This window comes from Urocampus carinirostris, chromosome 13 (assembly GCF_059441175.1).
Source record: "Urocampus carinirostris isolate Australia breed hairy pipefish chromosome 13, RoL_Ucar_1.0, whole genome shotgun sequence".
Taxonomy (NCBI): domain Eukaryota; kingdom Metazoa; phylum Chordata; class Actinopteri; order Syngnathiformes; family Syngnathidae; genus Urocampus; species Urocampus carinirostris.
Window position 1 is genome coordinate 3253010 of NC_142361.1, and position 21100 is coordinate 3274109.

At 40.5% G+C, this 21100-nt stretch overlaps 1 protein-coding gene across 4 annotated transcripts in view; it reads left to right on the forward strand.

Annotated features, from left to right (window-relative positions):
- The window catches only part of kcnh1a (potassium voltage-gated channel, subfamily H (eag-related), member 1a), a 95734-nt gene that overhangs the window by 40350 nt on the left and 34284 nt on the right, over positions 1–21100 (forward strand). For 2 of the 4 annotated variants that reach the window (XM_088351940.1, XM_088351941.1), the window contains 3 exons: positions 6349–6375; positions 13123–13280; positions 17269–17540. In XM_088351940.1, the coding sequence (XP_088208066.1) occupies positions 6349–6375; positions 13123–13280; positions 17269–17540 (457 nt within the window). The remainder of the gene's footprint in view (positions 1–6348; positions 6376–13122; positions 13281–17268; positions 17541–21100) is intronic. The other 2 variants (XM_088351942.1, XM_088351943.1) reach the window with 1 other exon arrangement.

Here is a 21100-nt window from a genome sequence, read left to right on the forward strand (position 1 = left end):
AACGTCATGCCCACTCCATCACGTGAACACTTCATCACCTTACTCTTCCCAACATTGACACATAACTTATGCCTATCACATACTCTTCCAAACTCCGTTACCAACCTTCTCAATGTTTCCTCAGAATCATCCACAAGCGCTGTGTCATCTGCAAACAACAACTCACTTACCTGCCACACTGTTCCACTGTTGTCCATCATCTCTACACCTCTGCCAAATAATCTTGCATTCACCTCTCTCACCACACCATCCACGTACACATTAAACAGCCATGGTGACATCACACACCCCTGTCTCACACCAGTCAACACAGGGATCCACTCACTTGTCTCACTCCCTACTCTTACACATGCTCTGCTGTTCATATAAAAACTCTTTTACTCAGCACAGACAACAAACTAAAACCTCTCGAATTGCTACATTCATACTTATCAGCTTTACCCTTATACAATGGCACCACACATGCACTACACCAATCAACAGGAACCATACCACTTAAAAAGCATACATTCAACAAGCGTACTAACCAGTCAATCATAGCTGTGCCACCTTTTTTCAGGCATTCAGCAGTACAACCATCCAACCCAGGTGCCTTCCCCCCTTTCATTTCTTTCACTGCCTCTTGCACCTCCCATGTTTCCACAGGCTTCACATTTAAACCACCCAAACGGGCATTCTCTCCATACCATCGATCGCCTCGACTCTCACTTCTCTCCCATCCTCCACATTTAGCAACTCCTCAAAATACTCTGCCCATCTCGTCCTGACTGCACTACCGCTAACCAGCAATCTACCATCCTCATCTTTCACTTTCTCTTCCTTTCCAGACTCACTGTTTCTTACTCTTTTCACTTCTTTCCAGAACACTTTTCTCCTTTCCTCAAAGTTCACTCTTATCTTTCGACACCATTCATCATGTCCTTTCCTTTTCGCTGCTTCCACTGCCGCTTTTACCAACCTTTTCTTCACTTAATATCTTTCATACGCATCGCCACTCTTATTTTGCAGCCACTCCTCAAAGGCACGTCTCGGTGCCCGCTTTGAGACTGGGAGGTCGCTGGTTCGCACCTCGGCCGAGTCATACCAAAGACTTATAACATTGGTAAAATGGCGGCGCCCTCTGTTGGCTGCGGCTGCATCGGCTCGCTACAACGGGTCAGGTGTATCGACATTTCGTTCTGTGTACATTGTTACACAGAATGACAATACAAAGGAAATTATTATTAATTATTAATTATTTTCTGCCACAGCCTATGATACCTCATCATTCCACCATTCACTTCCTTTCCTAATACCTCGACCAACTTTTCTCATTCCACACACTTCTTTTGCACTCCTCAACACTGCCTCTTTAAGGCACTTCCATTCAATTTCCACACTCTCCATTTCTCTTCTACTAATCCGTTCATACTCTTCCCTTATCCTCTCTTTAATCTCTTTCCTTTTTTGCCTTATTCAACTCTGACATTGTCACCTCTTCCCTCACACTCTTCTTATAACTAGCCCTCCACGATCCATCTATTCTCAGTTTCCCTCCACATAAAAATGATTAGACATACCACTCATTTCACCTCTGTAAACATGCACATCCAACAATTTACTTAACATCCCTTTCTTAACCACTACATAATCCATCGGTGCTCTGTCCACCATCTTGCCACTATCCTCTCTGACAAAGGTATACTTATTCGGGTCCCTCTTTTTAAACAATGTATTTCCAATCACCAACTAATTTTCCACACATAACTCAATCAATTTTTCCCACTCTCATTTCTTCCTGGTACTCCATATCTACCAATCACATTTTCAACCGTTTCATCACCCACTCTAGCATTCAGGTCACCTAGTATTACCACTATCCACCCTTCTTTCGCACTTGCCACACATTCCAAAAGTCCTTTCAAAACTCCTCTCTCTCCTCAGCGCTTCTTTCTGAACCAGGTCCATATGCACTTATAAACATCCATACTTCTACACCCCACTTCAACCTCACCTACATAATTTTGGAAGATATCTCTTTCCACTCCACCAGTTTTTCCTTTGCTTTCTCACTCACAAGCACAGCCACTCCTTCTCGAGCATGTCCACCCGTAACTCCAGACCATACATACCTCCAAGCTGTAATTCACCCATTCTTTTCATCTTTGTTTCAGTCAAGGCTAACACATCAACCTTCCTTTTAGTCATCATCCTTCCGATCTCCTCTTTCTTCCACTCAGTCGCTTTACTTCCACATCCTCTCACATGTAGTGACCCTATAACTAGGGTTTGCGAGACCTTTCGGTCTCCCGCCCCCCTTTCTTTGCCTTGCTGTCTCTTAGGGAGTAGAGATAGTCGCCTCTTACGACACACAGCGGACCATGGTGGGAGAATTCTCTTAACTCTCACAAGGAGAGGGCCCCTCACCACAGGACAAAAAAAACAGATCAGATATGATCGTAAATGCATGGGCAGTGTTGGGCAAATTACTATTAAAAAAAAGCAATTATATTCAGTTGGTAATGATTTCATTAAAAAAGTAATTCAGATACTCCCAAGATTACTGATAACAGACATTAGAGCATTACTCTAAAAGTAAATACAGTAGTAACTGGTTTTAAAATCAACCCATCTTTCAAATGTTTTGGTATCCGAAGTTTGTCAGACTAAAATCTTCCTCGTTATAAGATCAGTTTTCTAGTATCCCAAATCAATGTAAACTGTCTGAAACATTTTAAAAACATTCTGAGATCAAGACAGAAACAACATGGATCACTCATTTATAATGGTCCAGGGACACAGTGAGTGGAAGTCATGTAACTAACTTTTTGCATTTTATCATTTTTATTTCGGTTGTCGTTGTTGTATTTTTGTTACTGTTCTTGGCTATAAAGCTTTGTACTGTACAGTAACTTTATCTTTTGCATTTTTAGCCTTATTTCTTGTTTTATTTATACTATTCAGTATATTGCTGATTATTGAGTGAACTTTACCTGCAGGGCAATTGCGGTGGGTTTAATGGGAGGTTGGTTGCATTTGATGACCTTGGAATTTATTAATACTGTTTCGTTCCATTCCAATGAGAACACGTGTTTCGATTTACAACGGTTTCATTATACAACATTACTGCTGAAACCAATAAAATTCATAAGAAGATTTACCACTGTATCTAGTTACAAATGACCGTAACAGCAATTTTTCGGTGTTTGCAGTTAATGGGAGGGGGTTGGGGCAGAACCCCTCGCGAATTGTAAAAATCGGCAAAGTAGAAACCCCCTTCATAAATGCCCCCAAAGGGTCAAACTAACCTCGAGATGACATCCTTTCCGACTGAGAGTATAAGACTGTAACAGAATAACAACTATAGTTATACAAATAAAAACACAGGACACAGAATTGCAGTCTAATGAATGGTCTTTATTGTCATTATACAAAAGTACAACAGAATTGGTGGGCTTCTCCTTTCAGTACCAGAAAGTGATTTGGAGAGCAGCTGGTTAGCTGCACGCTAGTATCCGGTGTCCTCGAATTGAGTTGGGTCAACGCAACAATTAAAATACAGCCGTCCCAAATGTAGCAGTTTCCCACGAGTTGTAGCTCCAGGTCATTCGTTCAATGGGTAATGGATCCGGTGTCCGTGATATACAGGCTCGGCAGGGTTGGCTAAAGGGATTTCTTAGCCTAGCCAAAGCAGTAGGCAGGACCTGCAGCCCCGATATTGCCTTCTCCCCGACACTGTTTGTCTGGCAGCATACACCAGCCTATTACAGTTGCGCACAAAAAGAGTCGCACCCACCCAAAACACAAATTTTGGTTAAACAAGTCAAATTCGCAGTATATTCATGAACAAAGTAGGAGTTTGCCGTCTAAAATGCATGATGCACTTCTTATAACTTAAAGGGGGGTTGCGTACTTTTATTTATTTATTTTTCACCATGGTAATCTGCTTTTATCTCATTTTTATCATCGGTGTTCCGGCCACCGAGCGCATTAGGCTGGAGGAAAGGATTCAGGTGGGGGTGTGTGGTGTATAGTAAATCCTCGCTTGTGCTCGAGGTTTTCTTTAACTGTAGGATAAAAATTGGAAATTAAGAAAAGGGCTGTTTTAAATACAGTCTAAATGCGAACTCAAACACCCAAAAAGATTTAAAAAAATAAAGAGTTTATTTGAGTGCGTCTCACAGAGATACATTTGTTCACGCACAACAGAAGTAGCTTGAGAGGCTGCATGGTTATTTCAACCAGAAAATAGCATCAGCAAATAAAATATTTTGAACTTACATACCCTACCTTTAAGTCCGTCTTCAAGCCAGGGGTCTCCCAGCTGTTTTGAACTGAGAGCTAATTTTCTTTTTTTTTACTAAGGGAAAAGGCAAAGGGAATGAACTTTTATACAAATTTGAAAAATAGCAACTTAGCAATATAGCTAGCCAAAAGAGTAAAAAGCCAACTAAATAGCCAGATAGAAACCTAAAAATACGCTGGATAGCGAGCTAGAGAGGTCAACATTTAGCTTAATAACTAGCAAAAAAGATGAAATGTTAGCAAAATAGCATGCAAAAAATACAAAAAGCTAGCTAGCAAACTTGCCAGGTGGCTAAAAATGTGAGAAGAAAGCAAGCTTCAAAGTTAAGAGAGCTAGCTTGAAAAAAACTGCAAACTTTTTGCTTATTCGCTTTATCATAACCCAAAATTGGAATTTACTTTGTTGTCTGTCTTGTAGAATAAATCAATAATAAAAATGAATAAATACATTTGTTTAATACATGAATAGAATCTCATTCTAATTTCTTAATTAATTGCTTGAAAATATCAATACTTGAATATTTTTTTTTGTCCAGGAAGCCCATTTACTTGAATTTATTTATTTGAATTTCAAACATAACAATTTCTCATGTTATTAATATATTATAACAACATTATTACTAAGTTAATTATTAGAAATAGGATTAAATACACTCAGCCAACGTATTAAAAAAAAACATTTTACTAGAAAATCACAATGACCCAGCACTGGTGAGCTATTTTCAGAACAGGCAACAAGTTTGGGACCATTGATTTGAGCACTACATTGTAAATGTTTTTGCCAATTTATCCTGGGAGTCTTTTATCTTATTTTTGTCTCTCAGGTTTATTACATGTTGACCCTAGGTTCCATATCTAATAATTTTGCATACAGAATTTCACTTTGTTATTATCAATGAAAATCAAGACATATCAATTCAATAAAAGTCACAGCAATCTTCAGAACCTTGCCAAATGATGAGACGTTTGCAATTGCAATTTCAAACAATGGCATTGATAAACTTCTTGTCTCTGGGGCAACCTCCCCCACAATCTCCGAGGTGTCATTCCGTACCACTCTGCAAATTGTCCCTCAAAATTCTCCGAGGTTGGTCAGCAATTTGACATCCAATCAAGGATCTTAATGAGCAATGTGGAGAAACTGTGATGGCGAGGGAGGCGAGGCAGCCTTGATTAGCAATTTGCTTGTTCTTGGCCTTGGGTCAAGTCACATTTTTTGTATAGCCCTTAATCACAAACTGTCTCAAAGGACTGCACAGGCCACAATTACACCATCTCCCGATCTTAAACTGATATATGGGCAAGGAAAAACCCTTCCAGGATGACCGGCCTGCAATACATGTTGCATTGGGTAACAACACACAAAACGTTGTCAACATGAATTTAAAACACATAGGTAAGACGTAACATTGTCCAAGAAGTCCATGACAGCAACGAAGCAGATTCCCATCGCAGCCGGCCGGTCGATGCAAATAATGACACGCTTCAGGTCAAGGTGCTGGTCCGCTAAATCATTCCGATACGTTCCTCCTCCTCATTTCACCACCAGCCAGACAGCCGGAAAGGACGGGAAAAGAAAAGTATGAGGTCGGCATCAATCAGAAGCTATACAATAGAAGTGAGTCTTTATTCTAGTTTAGAACTACCACTGCGATTGCAGATCTAATATCTGGAAGGCAGAGCATCCCACAGCACTAGGGCCAGGATGGAGAACCCTCTCGAGCCTGCAGACTTTTTCTTGGCTCTTGGAGTCACAAGTGGACCAGCCTTTTCTGAGTAGAGGCTTCGTGCAGGAACACAGGGAAATCAAATCAGAGAGTTAAGAGAGGGCATGTCCATACAAGCATTTGTATGTTAGTAAAGTTGTAAGTTAGGTTGTTTTATCATCTTGTTTTGCTTTTTGTGTAATGTTTTTATTCATTATTTGATCATGTATTCATTTTTCTTTGTCTTCTTTTTCACCCCCCCTCCTTTTTTGTTGTTTGCATGACCCACAACACCCCCTTCAACCATCACCCCCTATGCTCTATGCCTGTTTGCATGCACGGAACGTGACGTGGGAAGAATTGGAACCGGCGAGCTGTCACTCAAGTAGGCTTCACTTTGATGTGAATATCATGATGAACAAGTGTTTCTCTTGTTTTGTACAAATGCACATGTATTGCTGACCTTGAAATTAATTGACTGTCGCCAGAGTGTGCATGCAATCACTGGACACGGAGTGATTCCCATGAAAAAGCCTTTATGAGATAGGAAGCCACTTTAGTTACAAAACTGATACGTTTATAGTTTAGCAGTAAAGAGAAAAAAAGCCAATTAATTTTGAACTTGCAAGGAGAACGGGAGAGGACAGTACAAAAACCGTCACAATGCCTAAATTCCAAACCTTTATTTTGATTGAATCAACATTTTGTATTGATAATTGCCTCCTATTGGTAAAACACGTAAATGATTAAAAATAATAATGATAATAACATGGACTCTCTGTAGTTTGTAATCTTCCTTGTGCTTTGTGGTTGCACGACACCAGGGGTTAGGGTTAGAGAGGGAAGAAAATAAAAAGAGGGTAAAAGAGGGAAAAATAAAGACAGAGAGAGAGACTGATAAATAGAGAGAGAAAAAAGAGAGAAAGATGAAGAAACAGAGTGAGAAAGAAAGGGACCAAAAGAGAGAAAAATGAGAGAGAAAAAATGAAAGAAATAAAGAAAGGGAGACAGTGAGAGAAAGAAAGACAAAGTGAGAAAGAGAAAGAGTAAGAGAAAAAGAAAGAAAGAGAAAGAAAGACAGAGCAAGAATGGAAAAAGAATGAAAAGGAGAGAAAAGGAGAAGGAAAAAGAGGGAGAATAAAAAAAGAAAGACTGGGAAAAAGAGAGAAAGAAACAGAGAAGGGGGGAAAAGAGCAAAGGAAAGAAACAAAGGGAGAGAGAGAGAGATAAAGAGAAAGAGAGAGAGAAAGAGAGAGAGTAAGTCATGTATACAGAAGGAAAAAGAGAGAAGAGAAAGAGAAGGAAAACTAGAAAGGGAGAAAGAGAAAAATAAGGAAGAGAGACAGACAGAGGGAGAGACCAAGAGAGAGAAAGAGAAAAAAAGAGATATAAAAAGAGATTGAAATAGAGACAAGGAGTCAGAGAAAGCAGGAGAGAGACAGAGAAAGAAAGAAGGAAAGCAAGAAAGAAAGCAAGAAAGAAAGCAAGCAAGAAAGAAAGAAATATGACTGATATACAACAAATATTTGGATATGGACATACTACAAAATACAACAGAGATAGTACAAAAAAATCCCCAAAATGTTTTTACAGTAATACTCCAAAAATACTATAATCATAAAACTACTGTAATAATACAAAAATACTATAAAAATACTACAGATACACAACAAAAAACTAATTTTGAAATTCAACATAAGTACTACAGAAATACTAATAAAATACTACTATGGAAATACTACATAAAATTAAAATATTACAAAAGTAGTAAAAAATATTACAGTAACACTACACAAAAACTGCAGTACTTCAATAAAAATCAGACTTCAGAAATACTACAAAAAACCTACCAAAAACTTAATAATTAATAATACTATTTTGCTCTGAATTTGGTTGTTTCAAAACCAATTTGATGAAACTAATCTAAAAAGAAGGCCAGCACGGCGGCGCAGTGGATAGCGCGTGTGCGGCACAGTTCTAAGGTCTTGGCAACCTCCTGTGTGGGTTCAAATCCAGCTTGAGTGGGTTTCCTCCTTGCACTCCGGTCCAAATTGTCCCTAGGTGTGAATGAGTGAGTGAGTTGTCTGTCCCTGTGTGCACTGCGATTGTCTGGCAACCAGTTCAGGGTGTCCCCTGCCCACTGCCTGATGATTGCTGGGATGGGCACCAGCACCCCCGCGACCCTACTGAGGATAAGCGGTGCAGTTAATGAGATGTGATGAGAATCTAAACAGAAGTATAACATTTTACATATGGCCCCTGGAGCAGAACATGGAATGAGTTTTAGTAGGTATGCAAATTAACAAGTAATATAAGGCCCCCAACTCTAATTTTGCTTAGTGCCCCATGAAGGCTTGGGGCGGTCCTGGGCAGATTCCTCCGGTGGAAGATACATTTGAGTGTCATCTGCAAAGCAATGTTGACTGATATTATACTTGTGAATAATATCACCGAACAGAAGCATGTAAATGCTAAAAAAAGGGAAAGTACAGAACCATGCCGAACGCCAAAGGTAACACTAAAGGGCTCAGAGGTCATATCACCGTATCTAACACAATGCGTCAAATAAGAGAGGTAGGATGATGAAGCGCCAGAGTCCATTGCCGGAAGTTCCCTTGTAACCTTTGATTATAATATGTAGGTTAAGTTACTAATGTAGGCTAAATGATAAAGTATAACACTGAAAAACAAAGCTACGAATTTGGAGTTGACATTCTTATACTGATCCGGCTCGCCTCAGAACAGAAAGTATGGATCCGGCCTCAAACCAAACTGAGTTTGACGTTCCTGAGTTAACAGATGTTTCATGCAGCTCTTGAGCTCGCCATGATCCCTGCTGACAATGATGATGTTACAAAACAAATAAGACTTATTTTTCATTCTCAAATGGTTGCGTGGTGTCCCAGAGCAGCAGGACACTGAAGTATAAAAGCAAACATTCCATTAGCTTCACACTGCAGCATGTGGAGAACTAACCCCTCCATTAAACACATGCTAACTTAGCAGATTCCATATTAAGTTACATACTTTAAATCTTGTACAAATCGCATAATTGTCACAGACATAAAACAGGACTTGTACGGCTACTTGAATTCCTTGAAAATGCTTGAACTTTAATGTTGTGTTTTCAATTTCAGGAAACTGCTTGAATTTTAGGAGAAGTGCTTTAACCACGCTTTTAAATTGAAAAAGTAATACTAAAATGTGGGTAAAAAAATGACGCCAATGGTTGCCCCAGTCCTCATTATCAAATTGTCATGTGAGGCATTACTGCCCCCTGCAGTCACATCCAAGAAGACAGTTTTATCAGACATGGGAAACCGTCCTTTGACTCGTCTCACTGGCTTTTTTGGCTCCCAAACAGCTTCTCAGATTTTTTTTCCCGTGATATATAATCAACAATAATAAAACATTATGCACCAAATTATTTAGTAATTAGTAATTTCATATGTTTTGCTTCTTGAAAATAGCATAGTTCTGTTAAAATAGTCACAGATCTACACAAACATTTATAAAACACAAATTTGTTTTAGATTTTTATACACTGAACAGATTTATAGCTGAAACACAGCACAAAATCCTCCAAAATGCAAAACAATGATATTTACAAATAAAAACATTTAACTCCTCTGTGCTCCAAGTAAATGATTGTTCGCTTTATCATAACCCAAGTGCAAAAAAAAATACTATTTATAATTATATTTTAACCTATTTAGATACAGATTATCTGTAAAACACGCAAAAATATATAAATTAAAATAAGTAAAGCAAAAGGCAAAATATCAGCAGTCTCAAAGATTGAAAATTGAATGCACTCTGCTTCGTAGCAATTAATATAATTAAAATGAGTTCAAGTTTGGCTCACTTTTCTGCTTTTTATACATACAGTACTTTCTTTTTTGGCATCCGTATTAAACTCAATTATTACTCAACACCTATAGAACCCTTTCCATGTTTGCAAACAAGTGCGTCATAGCCAAGCTGCGCTTGCATTGTTGAAGCAGAATGGCAAAATTAATGTCAGTTTATAGCTGCCAATTGACACAAAAAGATCGTAGATCATCGATAGGAACAGCACAAAATAGCACAAAGTATGTACTAGTAGCATAATAGCAACTTTATTTTAGTCATTAAAACCAACCCCCCAAAAAAACCCTTCTTTTGAACGGCGCTAAATTTCTTTATTTGAAGGTACTGGAAAAACTGCCCTTGAAAATGCTTAAAAAGTGATTCAATTTGGCCATGAAAAAGCTGCACCATCCCCGATAAAATGATTAGTTTTCAAAATAGAAGGCCTAAACCACGAGAACATGGTTCCAGAGATACTAATCCATTTTTCGGGCCATTGCGGGCCTCATTAAAAACCTTGGCGGGCCTGGTCAGGCCTGCAGGCCGCATCTTTGACACCCGTCAATTAAACCCTCAAAAATTGTCCATGGTAACCTAGAGAAAAATCTGACGGGACTGTATAGATCATCCCAGAAATATGGTTTCAAACCAGCCCAAAATGATGTCTTTAATAACCCTAAAAAAACAAGTTAATTTGGTTTGACAACCTCTCAAAACTGGGTCATGTTGTACAAAAACAAATGTGCAAAACGTACGTAAACACATAAAAGTATGTAAACACACAGACATACGTAAACACACACCAAACCGTATGTAGGCAAAAGACATACGTGAATACACCCAAAAATGTATGTAGACATACACAAAAATGTTCGTATACACATATTTAGAACAGCGTTATTCCCAACACTTCCTGTGAGGCAGACATATGACACTTTCCTTTGGGGAAGAATCTATTCCAAATAGTTTCATCTCATCTTGTTAAAATCTCGTTCTTCCGAGTGATTTTTCTTTCTCAGAGGGCAATGTGTCCTGTCGGACGCCGCTGAGATAGGATCAGGTGATGGCCACTTGTAATGCACACTGCATCCTAAACAGATGTCGCAACACATAGACATTTATTATTGTTGACGCATCAATGAACACAATCTTTCCGGAAGCTTCTTATTTCTCAAGGCGCCTCACATAGACTCAGGGTTCGTACGGGTCCTTGAAACCCTTGAACATGCTTGAATTTAAATGTTGTGTTTTCAAGGTCAGGAAAATGCTTGAATTTTGGGTGAAGTGCTTGAAAAGGCTTGAAATGGTTGCCATATTTCTTGGCAGTTTGACTCCATGCGCGATGCAATAACTAAAGAAAATGATTTAAAAAGTGCGAGAAAATGACGCCAACACACCTGCTCTGGTGGCTTGTCATTATGACGTTGTCATGTGAAGCATCACCGGCCCCTAATGGTTGCACCTAAGCGGACAGCTCGATTCAGAAAACTGGCTCTTTGGGCTCTTTTTCAGCTTCCAAACAGCTACTCAGATTTTTTGTATGTCCAAAGATTTTATTGATAATATACAAACATCATGCCCCAAATTATTTAATAATTAGTCATTTTATATTTTATGCATTAAATATTGATAAAAATATTGACAGATCAACAATTTTTTTTTAAATACAATAAAATTTTACACACTGAACAGATTTAAAACCAAACCACAAATAAATGATAAAATGCCCCCAAAAAGACTAACCAATTTAGCCACATATCCTTTTTCTTTCTTTTTTTTTTTTTTTTTTTTTAAATAAAGTAAAACAAAAAGGAACTGGTTGCCAGCCAGTCGCAAGGCACACAGAGACAGACATCTCACTCGGTCATTCACATCCAGGGACAATTCAGACCGGCCAATTAACCTGATATGCATGTTTTTGGAACGTGGGAGGAAAACGGAGTGCCCGGAGGAAACCCACGCAAGCACGGGGGAGAACATTCAAACTCCTCACAGGAGCAATCAATACAATCAAAAAGAGTCCAAATTTTCAGCTTTTTATTCATACAGTACTTTCTTTTTTTTGTCCTCCGTATTGAACTCAATTATTGCCCAACATCTATGGATACCTTTCCGTTTTTGTAAACAAGTGTGAAGCATTCAAGCCGGGCATTGAACCAGACTGGCAGAATTCATGTCAGTTTATAGCAGCACACTGACACATAAATATCTTAGATCATAGATAGCAACAGCTCAAAATAGCACAAATTATGTGCTAGCAGCAAGATAGCGACTTTATTTTATTTAGTTTTAAAATGTTGTAAGACATCCATAGAGAAAGAATGTCTTAGTGAGGGTGCTGTAATGCATCCATTCAGAATGCAGTGTGCAATGTGCATGTCCGTTGGAAGGGCCAGTGGTGTACATTTGAAATTTGGATAAAGCATAGAGTTGGCATCAAGGCCGAGCTGTAAATCTTTCTGCACATTTCTTGATTGAATCCTTTTTAGAGCACGCACATTCAGGTGTAGTGTGAGTGTCATATTTTTGTGGAAATACTTTGTCTTTATTTTGGTTGTACCTTTTTAGAATTTCTGTAGTAGTATTTCTGTAGTATTTGTCCCATGATTTCTGAAGTTGCATTTCTGTAGTAGCATACTGTAGTATTTTTTCGGTTTTATCTGTAATAGTATTTCTGTAGTAGTATTTTTGTAACATCTCCGTGTCACATTTTTGTAGTACAGTATTATTGTAGTATTAGTGTATGTGTATATTTTCAGCATTTTGATAGTACTTTTGTAGTTTTTCTGTCGTAGTAAATCTGTTGGGTTCTTTTTTGGTATTTCTGTAGTAGTATTTTTGTAGTATTACTGGATAATTCCTGTACTAGTATTTCTGTAGCAGCTTTCCGTGTCAAATTTTTGTAATATTTTTGTAGTATTTTGTAGTAATACTTTGGTTTTACTTTTGTAGCATTTTTGTGCAATTTCTGTAGTAGTATTTCAGTAGTAGTATTTTTTTTGTTTTTTTCTGTATTTTTTGTTGTATTACTGTAGTAGTATTTCTGTAGCATTTCCTTGTCACATTTTTGTATTCTTGTAGTATTGGTGTAGATGTATATTTTTAGTACTTGTGTAGTACTTTTGTAGTATTTCTGTAGCACAAAAAGGGGCTAAGTCCGTGGGCTATAGTTGGCCAATCACTGATTTATAGCCATGCATCAAGCTAAACATGTAACTTGTTAGGTTAGCATTCTTTACTAGGAAGGCGTGTCAGGTTTGTTATTTGTGTCTTTGTGTCTTAGGGCATCAGCAGCCTGTTCAGCTCCCTGAAAGTTGTCCGGCTCCTGCGTTTAGGCCGAGTCGCTCGCAAACTGGACCACTACATCGAGTACGGTGCTGCCGTGCTGGTTCTGCTGGTGTGTGTGTTTGGCCTGGCCGCTCACTGGTTGGCCTGCATTTGGTACGTATGCACGGTACTCTATTTTATGCATAATATGCATTGTAAGGGGGATCTCCCCCCTAAAAATAATTTGTAATATATTTGTTCATATATAGGCCAGGGGTTTCTAACTCATTTTACCCAGGAGCCACATGATTGAAAAGAAATGTCACGGAGGCCAGAATGGTATAAATTAAAGACAGAGAAAGAGAGAGGGAGAAAAAGATAGAAGTAAAGAGAGATATAAAAAGAGAGGGGGGATGTAAAGGGAGAGGGAGTAAGAGGTAGAGAGAGAGACAGCCAGACAGAAACAGAGAGAGTGAGCACAATACAGAGAGAGGTATAAAAAGGTGAGTTAAAGAGAATAAAACACAGAGAAAAGAGATAAAAGAGAAAGAAAGAGATGAAACAAGAAAGCGAGAAATGAAGAGAGAAAGAAAGTAAGAACAAGAGAGACTAAGGAGAGAAATAAAGGGAGAAAGAGAGTAAAACAATGAGAGAAGGGAAAGAGAGAGAGAGAAAAAAATAGAGGGAAAAAGAGTGAGCTTGAGAAAGAGAGTGAGAAAGAGAGGGAGTGAGAAAATGAGAAAGGGTAAAAGAGGAAAGAGAAAGAGAGAAAAAAAGGAGAGAGACCAATGGAAAAAAGGAGAGAAAGAGAGAGAAAAATAGTGAAGAAAAAGAAAGAAAAAGAGAGTGGGATGGATAAAAAAAGTGAAAAAAGGAAAACAAGTGTTCAGTGTGAGAAAAAGAGAAAATGAGAGAAAGAAAGAAAGGACGGGAAATAAAGAGAGAGAAAAAGACAAAAATAAAAGAAAGAAAGAACGAGAGAGAGGAAGCTGGACTTAAAGGAAAAACTCTCGATTTACCGGTAGATCTACGTTCCTACCCTCACTTATGGTCGTGAACTGTGGGTAATGACCAAAAGAACACAATACTGGATACAAGACGCTGAAATGAGTTTCCTCGGCAGGGTGGGCGGGGCTCTCCCTTAGAGATAAAGTGAAAAGCTCAGTCATCTAGGAGGGACTGTGTAGAGCCACTGCTGTATCACACTGAATTCATTTCACACACATATCAATTCTGAAAAATGTGCAGTAGTTGGCCTGAATTTTAAAAGTTATAAATAATTTGCGTTATTTGGAAAACAGGAGCTGCCAACTAATTATCTTATGTATAGTAACACAGGGAATTTCCCCCCATTTTAGTACAAAACTTTAATACAAAACTGCTTTGCGGCGCACATTTTTTTTTGTTCTCGTGTGTCAAAAAAGAAGGAATAAAAATATTTTTAAATATTTTTAAAAGTAAAAATATTGCCCGCCTTGCCAGTGCCTAAAACCGGCACTGAGTATGATTTAAAAGAACAGTCAACCAAAGGCAAGATAACCTGACTCTTGGAAATGTGATTGTACTGGCAAGGTTGCAGACACAAACCGTACTTAAATGCCTCACTCAAATACACAACAATGAGTGAATGCCTTACTCAAATGCATAGATAATCATGAAGTGTATTAACTACAACCAAATGAACAATTTGATGATTTAAATAATCAAACCGATAGAACATGAAAACTCTTATATTAATGACAAAAAATAGAATATTATACCACGGGCTATGCCTTGCCCAACCTCAATTTACAGAACATTCCTTTTAACACCTTTTAAAATGAACATAAGACCAAGTCGACAAAAAAAAATTGAAACAAAACTATATGAATTAGGCAATTTTAAACCATTTTATTTATATAGTTTAATCAGATTTTGGTCCAGTTGAAAACTTTTCATCTGAAAAACATGGCGCTTTCCAACGTTTTAGACATGAACAAGAATAAATAAAAAGGAGTTTTACAGTACATCATGGATTCTCAGTCAAAACTGACGGATGACTACCAATTCCAAAGAACATTTCTGCTAAATTCATGAAGCATCTTTATCCTGATCTGTGTGAAGCGCTTTGGAGGTCTTCAGTGACTAACTAAAAGCACTATAAAATGCTGTTCATTTACCATGATGCATTAAAAACTACTTTATTTTCCCAAGTCTTTTTAGTTCAAATAAATAAAATTATCATCATTAATGTTTCACATTTTTTAAGGATTTCAAAAATCGGATATATGACATTTTAATGCCAATTAAGGCCTTATTTGTAAAATAATTAATTCAATGCCTATTCAAACTTTTCAAACATATGCAGGAACCCTGTAAAAATGTAACATGAAATGAATCCTGGCCTGTTAAAAATAGCTCCTGTGCGCATTGCTGAAGAGCCGTGTTGGCGGTTGCTATGGTCGCATCGCAAGCGGAAGAAGGAATAAAAAACAAGGTTAACTGCCTTTACCTAGGATGACAGCGACAGTGTCACATGAAATCTCTTTTGTTTTGACTGTTTCCTTTGTGTGGTGGATATTTGGGTTGTGATGGTGTAAAGAGGAAAATAAATCTGATTTAAAAAAACCTTCTCGTACAATGTTGACCTCATCTCTTGTCCCCTTAACGTTTCTGTAAAATTCGCCTAGAATTCCTATCCAATACGTACCCAAAGTAAATTGAATGCTCTTCCTGAAGCGTTTGGAGAATGTGGACGGTTTTTTGGTCTATTTTGAAGGGTAACAAACTGAAATAATCACTGCAAGTGCTACTAAAATTAGGTTGAAACACATAGAAAATAAAAGGTTTTTATTCTTGTCTAATTGTTACTTATTTTTTGCAATCATATACCTGCAGATAATTGTACCACGTTTATTTTGGTGTCTGATTTTAATACTCTCTGAACATCTGCCTACAGTTCTTTTCATAATTTCATTGGCTAACCAATGTGTCAATAATCATTCGAATTAGTTACTACTGGTTAAATATATTCAGTGCTAAAGGAGGCAATGTCAGTTTTATTAATGCAGGCTAATGCGGGCTCTGGAGCGTGACAAAAAGCCAGCTTTTGGCCGAGAGTGGTGTCAATCAAAAGGTCCAAGGAAAACGCCTAGATTGGAAACACGTTGATGAGTTTACTTGTAAACGGAAGTTATGTGGTGAAACAGATCGATTGCAACAAGGAATGTCCAATGATGCAGAAATGATTTTAGGCTGATTTTTTGTGTGTTTCTGTTGGAATTATCGTGTATTTTGGAGTTGATATTTTACGTGATTGTTCACTGGACTTATTCAATCGTTAATTGCAAGTACAATTCTCCTTTTTGCCTAAACTTAGGTCTGCGGGGACCTTTGATATTCTAACAGGATTTGTAAGAGTGCTTAATCCTTAAACAGGATTTGTACAAGTGCTTAATCCTTAAATGCACGATTTTTGATGTGTACGATTGCAAAGTGCTTGGATTTTGGGCAAAGTACTTTTAAATGCTCTAAATTTTTGCAATGTTTCTCAACCAGTCTGCTTAAAAATGACACTGCTCTGTGGTGGCTTGGCTTTGCCATTGCATTTCTTTCTCCCCTGTGATTAAATGCACCTTGTATTTGACATTTACTATGGGCCACGCAAATAATTAAGGTTGTGTTCTCTAGTGGTAAATTGCATTGGGAAAAACTTCCTGCAAAGTTACATATTGATGTAATTTTTAACTCAACACCTACCTATATGGGGAAGATTGTCCCTAAAACAAATATATTCTCAACTTACTCAAGATATAAAATGTACATGTAAGATTAAAAATGACATATTAGTGGAGATTATTAATATCTGTGTGAAAGCAGAGTGGAAATTGATCAGGTTTCTGTAGGAACACAACCATGACACATCCTTAACATTTTCCAATACATCTAAATATACTGTATGCATTCCTTATAAGGCATATACAAAGCTCTGTTTTTTTTGCGGCTCCAAATTAATGCTTTTCTATCAAATTTTGGGTTGCCAACCCCTGGATTAGTTGTTGCACCTCTACTTTGAGGTAAGGAAGTATGAATATTCTGGGAATTTCTGCGCATACCCATCGACTGCTCTCCTTTGCTACTTAGGAAGGTTGAACCTGACTTTTGATATCGTCGCTGATTCCAGGTACAGCATCGGTGACTACGAGGTGATCGACGAGGAGACCAACATCATCCGCATGGATAGCTGGCTATACATTCTGGCCGAGACGGTGGGCACCCCGTACCGCTTCAACGCCAGTGGCTCGGGCAAGTGGGAGGGCGGCCCTAACAAGGACTCCGTCTACATCACCTCCCTCTACTTCACTATGACCAGCCTGACCAGCATTGGGTTTGGTAACATCGCACCCACCACCGATGGGGAAAAAATCTTCGCTGTGGCCATGATGATGATCGGATGTAAGTTTCCGACGTTCCTGATTAGCGCTTTTATGAATGAGGGGTTTGAAAATCCAGAGAATAGTTTCTCTATATCAGGGGTCTCCAACCTTTTTGAAGCTGAGAGCTACTTTTTGTTACTAATTAGCGCAAAAGGTTTAATATACATTTATAAAATGACAACTTCGCATGTGACAATACTAAAACTTTTTTTTCTAAATAATGTGTACCTCACACTGTCACGATCACCTGGATTGGGAACACCTATGCTCAGGTTTTGGCGCCAACAGCCAGGACAGCTGATTTTCTCTAAATCCCTGGAGGAACACACGCAGCACGTCCAACTTGTCCTTCGACGACTCCTAGAGAACTCCCTCTTCGTTAAGGCTGAGAAGTGTGAGTTCCACGCCCAAACCGTGTCATTCCTGGGGTATATCATCGTGGAGGGGAGATTGGAGATGGATCCTGCGAAGGTGTTGGCAGTCACCTCCTGGCCTGTCCCCACGGATCGCAAGAAGTTCCAGCAGTTCTTGGGTTTCGCCAATTTTTACCGACGATTTATTCGGAACTATAGCACGGTAGCGGGTCCCCTGACGGCTCTCACTAGCCTCAAGGAAACTTTCAGATGGTCTCCTGCGGCAGACAAAACCTTCTCTGCCCTCAAGGCTCGATTTTCGACGGCGCCCATCCTCCAAGTACCTGACCCGGGGCGTCAGCTAGTTGTTGAAGTGGATGCCTCGGACGTTGGTGTTGGGGCTGTTCTCTCCCAAAGGTCAGCCGAGGATCAAAAGATGCACCCCTGTGCATTCTTTTCATCTCGCTTATCCCCCGTCGAACGCAATTATGACGTGGGAGATCGTGAGCTGCTAGCAATAAAATTGGCCCTTGAGGAATGGCGCCACTGGCTGGAAGGGGTGCCAGTTCCGTTCCTAGTTTGGACTGACCACAAGAATCTTGAATACATCCGTTCTGCTAAACGTTTGAACCCGAGACAATCCCGCTGGTCACTCTTCTTCATCCGTTTCAACTTCACCCTATCCTACCGCCCCGCTTCCCGCAACGTCAAGCCAGATGCCCTTTCTCGCCAGTGTCAAAAGGACGACAATCATTCCCAGGGTCGGACAGCCATCCTTCCTGAGTCCCGGTTACTGGCCACTCTCACCTGGGACATCGAGGACCGCGTCAGGGAGGCCCTCCAAGACCAAGCAGGCCCCAGTAGTTGTCCAGAGGGGCGGCTATTCATCCCGGAAGCCCTATGGTCGGAGGTCCTTCAATGGGGGCACGACTCTCGCCTCTCCTGTCACCCGGGTGCTACCCGCACCAGCAACTTCCTGGCCTGACGTTTCTGGTGGCCCTCATTGGCTAAGGACGTCCAGGAGTACGTCGGGGCTTGCCAAACCTGTGCCCGGCAGAAGACTTCGAATCGGCCCCCTGCCGGATTGCTTCAACCTTTACCAGTCCACAGCCGTCCTTGGTCCCACATCTTCTTGGGCTTCGTTACTGGGCTGCCTGTCTCGGAAGGGATGGCAACCATTTTGACGATTATGGACCGGTTCAGCAAAATGGTCCACTTCGTGGCCTTGCCCAAACTTCCGTCCGCCAAGGAGATGGCGCAGGTGGTCCAGCTGCATGTCTTCCGCCTATATGGAATCCCAAAAGACATTGTTTTAGACCGAGGTCCTCAGTTTGCCTCGGGATTTTGGAAAGAGTTCTGCCATCTCCTGGGGGCCTCGGTCAGTCTCTCGTCCGGGTTCCATCCGCAATCTAAGGGCCCGGTCACATAGCCATTTGCGTCTGTATCGAGGCTAAATCACGGCCAGAAATTTCTGCCCGTGAAGCAGACGCTGTTGGACGCTTTGAGATCGCCATATAGACGAGATACAGCAGTGCTTTACTCGCGGTCGGAAATTCACACGCGGTTGGCCGCGCGAAAAAGTTTTGCGCTGCTCAAAACTTTGGACCACGTGTTAACCGCGGGCGGCACATGTGGTACACACGAGGCAATGACGCGGAAATGACGCGGAACGACGTGCTATGGCCGCGGCCAGGGAGTGGTTAAACGTGGGTATGACATGAAATTTCAGCGGGTAATCGTGGGTGGAGCACGGTCATAGCATGTTCTAAATCACTTTTGAGAACTGTTATGCACTCTACCGTAAAGCTTATTATGCAGAAATAAGTTTTTTGGTAGAGTGCATAACAGTTTCAATACGAGTGATTTGGATAGAAAAAGGCAAAATAAACATGTTACCTGCTCAAAAGTGATTTGAATACGGCGTGCATTACCGTTCGATTACATTCACAACAAATACAAAGACGGAATGGTTTAAGTTGTATTACATTCCCAACAAATGCAAGACGAAGTGGTTTTGGTTATATGTTCGCCATTAAATTCCCTAAAAGTGATATAAAAGTTAGATAAAACGAGGTAAAAGTGGTTGTAATAGCGAGGGGATGCAAATCTCGGCAAGGATGCATTTCTCGGCATAACGCCGGCTCGGCAGCTTTTATACCCGTGGTCCACACGAGAAAATGACGCTGAAATGACGCGATGAGGAAGCGGAACAGTCGCCGGCGTCTGTTTTGCGGGCATACCACCGATGAACAGCGGGTTGGCCAATTTTGCGCATTTTCCATCGCGGGCAACCACAGGCAAAAAAAAACGCAAAATTTTACCCGCGATACAGACGCAAACGGCTGTGCGACCGGGCCCTAATGGACAGTCTGAACGCCTCAATCAGGAACTGGAGACGGCTCTCCGCTGCCTGGTTTCCCGTGAACCTCTTTCCTCGGCGCAACAGTTGGTATGGGTGTAATACGCCAACAACTCCCTTGTCTGCTCCTCCACTGGCATGTCTCCCTTCCAGTGCGTCTATGGCTACCAGCCACCCTTGTTCCCCAACCAAGAGGAAGAGGTTTCCTGTCCGTCGGCTCTTGCAAATGCCCGTCGCTGTCGTCGCACTTGGGCTCAGGCACGGGCTGCTCTTCTTCGGGCCGTCCAAAGTTATTCAAAGGGGGCTAACCGAAGAAGAATTCCGGCCCCAACGTACCAGGTGGGCCAGCAAGTATGGTTGTCCACCAAGGACCTTCCACTCCGGGTGGAGTCCAAGAAGTTGGCCCCCCGATTCCTGGATTCCTGGGACCGTTTCCGGTGGACAAAATTATTAGTCCATCGGCAGTCCGCCTGTGCCTGCCCAGCACCATGAGGGTTCACCCGACGTTTCATGTTTCCTGCAATAAGCCTGTCCGCCAGAGCCCTCTGGTACCAAAAGTCATCCTTTTTCCTTTTTCTGGGGACTTCTGGAGCCGTCCCTTGAGGGGGGGGTTCTGTCACAATCACCTGGTTCGGGAACACCTGTGCTCAGGTTTTGGCGCCAACAGCCAGGACAGCTGATTGGCGCACCCTGTCCATTTAACTCCTCAGCTTCCGGAATCAAGTTGTCTGATTGTACTCACGCTACCTGTTGCCTTCATCTCAATAAGCCCGTACCTCTGACTCTTTGCCTGCTCCCTGTTTTCTTCTGATTGATCTCCGTTGCCGACCCGTTTCTAAAATTGCCTACGACCTGCCCTGCCCGTCT